General features: G+C 53.4%; 1 protein-coding gene across 1 annotated transcript in view; it reads left to right on the top strand.

Moving 5' to 3' along the window:
• Positions 1-1,895, top strand: part of LRRFIP1 (leucine rich repeat (in FLII) interacting protein 1) — a 159,300-nt gene that overhangs the window by 129,566 nt on the left and 27,839 nt on the right. The window contains exon 15 of the mRNA XM_006893515.1: positions 904-975. Within this exon, the coding sequence (XP_006893577.1) occupies positions 904-975 (72 nt within the window). The remainder of the gene's footprint in view (positions 1-903; positions 976-1,895) is intronic.

Raw genomic sequence — 1,895 nt, 5'->3', positions numbered from 1 at the left:
TGTCCCTCACGTGTGGACACCCAGTCTACATTTTCTGAATGTTTCAGAGCCCAGATTGCTTCTAGTTCATGTTTTCAGTGCCCCGTCTTGGAGTGTCTGTGCCCCTCCGGCCACGATGGCTCGCCCTCTCGTGGGCCCTGATTGGAGAAGACCTCAGCGCAGTGCAAGCCAGAGCTTACGTCTTTCCATCCAGCTACAGTGTAGACATTATCTCTGCTGTATCTTTGGCAGTGAGCACGGGGCCAGGCGTGTATTTGGCGAACAGAGAACACAGCTCTCTGTTAGGGCGGCGGGCGCATCCCCTCCAAAGAGAGAGAGAGAGAGAAGGGAAGCAAGTGTGGGCTTGTGACAGGAGCCGCATTACTGTACAACACGTCACGGAGCTTTGTGTGACCTGGACAGTGACGCTGAGGTCGGAGGAGCGACCCCGAGGGGCTGTGCTCGCTGCATTTACAGTCATGCTTTCCAGTCATTCACCCGGGAAACCAGACACTGCCGGATTGATTCCGACTCATGGTCTCCTCTGTGTGTCGCAGAAGAAACTGCCCATGGGGTTTTTGTGATTGTACTGTTTCACAGAGGCCAGTTGCCAGGACTTTTCTCCACAGCACTCCTACTTCAAAACCCCACCTCTGAATTAGTAGCCTGTCACAGGCTGCTTGCACCACGAGGACCCCGCAATATTACATATCCTGAAATGTTAACCTGTGTGATGATGGATAGACTTGTTTTTCCTTTGACACTTTAAAAGACGTCAAGGGGGAATCAGCTTACAGAATGCTCACATGAGCGTCTTCACGCCATCCGGAAGGTCGAGAAGGATGAAAAGCACCCAAGCTGCCCTGAGGTCTTGGTCAGGGTGGGGTTCCTGCCACCTCACCGCTTCTCTCTTACCTTCCCCAGGAGCTCAATGAGCTAAAGGACCAGATTCAGGATGTAGAAGGCAAATACATGCAGGGCCTGAAAGAGATGAAGGTACCCAGTTGATTGCTGTGTGCTGCCCATTAACCCCTTAACTCCAGAAGAGGCCAGGCAGAAGGTGTCACACTGCACGTGGCTCTAGATTGTAGCCTCGAAACAGCAGCGTCACCAGCCTTGGAGCACGCACGTGCCACCTGTCCAGCACAGTTTTGAACCAAGACTTTAACAATAGTACCCCTCCTGCAGAGAAGGTGGCTAGCACGTCCTAACGCATCCCGTGTGCTTGCTGTCCATCTTACTAACCCCACCCCAGCTCTAACCAGCTTTTCCCCTCCTGCCCGAGAAGTCTGCCCTACCCTGAAGACGCACACCTCACTGCCATGTAGTCGAGCCTGACTGACGGTGACCAGCTTTCCGAGACTGGAAATCTCTAGGGGAGGAGTCCACCCACTTCCCCTGTACAGTGGTGGATTTGAACTGCCAGCTTTGGGGTTAGGAGCCGAGCACATTGTATCCTGCACTACCAGGGCCCCTTCTCCTGGAGAAGGGTTCCCCATTTTCTTTTCTATAATAATTACACACAAGCCACACAGTACTTCATCTGTTTCTCACCGTATTCAGCGTCTGTCACTAAGCGGGCTCTCGGGTGCGATGCTTTTGAAGTCCCGTGTTGTTTGCATGCTGTGACATTTTAGCAGCTGAAGGAGGGCTCTGTGTGTGTCACCTGAGTTTTTTTGGGGTGCATGCATACCATGTGTAGAAAGAAGGATTGCTTCACTGGATTGGCCAGGAACTGTGGAGGTCAGGTTCCTCAAGTCTCTTGAAGGCAAAGTGGGCATCTGGTGACCGATTTCTCGCTGTCCCCACTCATCTCCGATGCCACACTCAGTCGGGGTGCCCACACTCAGTCGGAGTGCCCACACTCAATCAGGGTTCCCACCTCGGGGTGCCCACACTCAGCCGGGTACCCACAC

The sequence above is a fragment of the Elephantulus edwardii genome, unplaced genomic scaffold, assembly GCF_000299155.1.
Source record: "Elephantulus edwardii isolate Elephantulus edwardi_28Jun2011 unplaced genomic scaffold, EleEdw1.0 scaffold00127, whole genome shotgun sequence".
NCBI classification, from domain to species: Eukaryota; Metazoa; Chordata; class Mammalia; order Macroscelidea; family Macroscelididae; genus Elephantulus; species Elephantulus edwardii.
The sequence above is the reverse complement of the archived record's forward strand: the minus strand, read 5'-3'. Positions and strand labels throughout refer to the sequence as shown.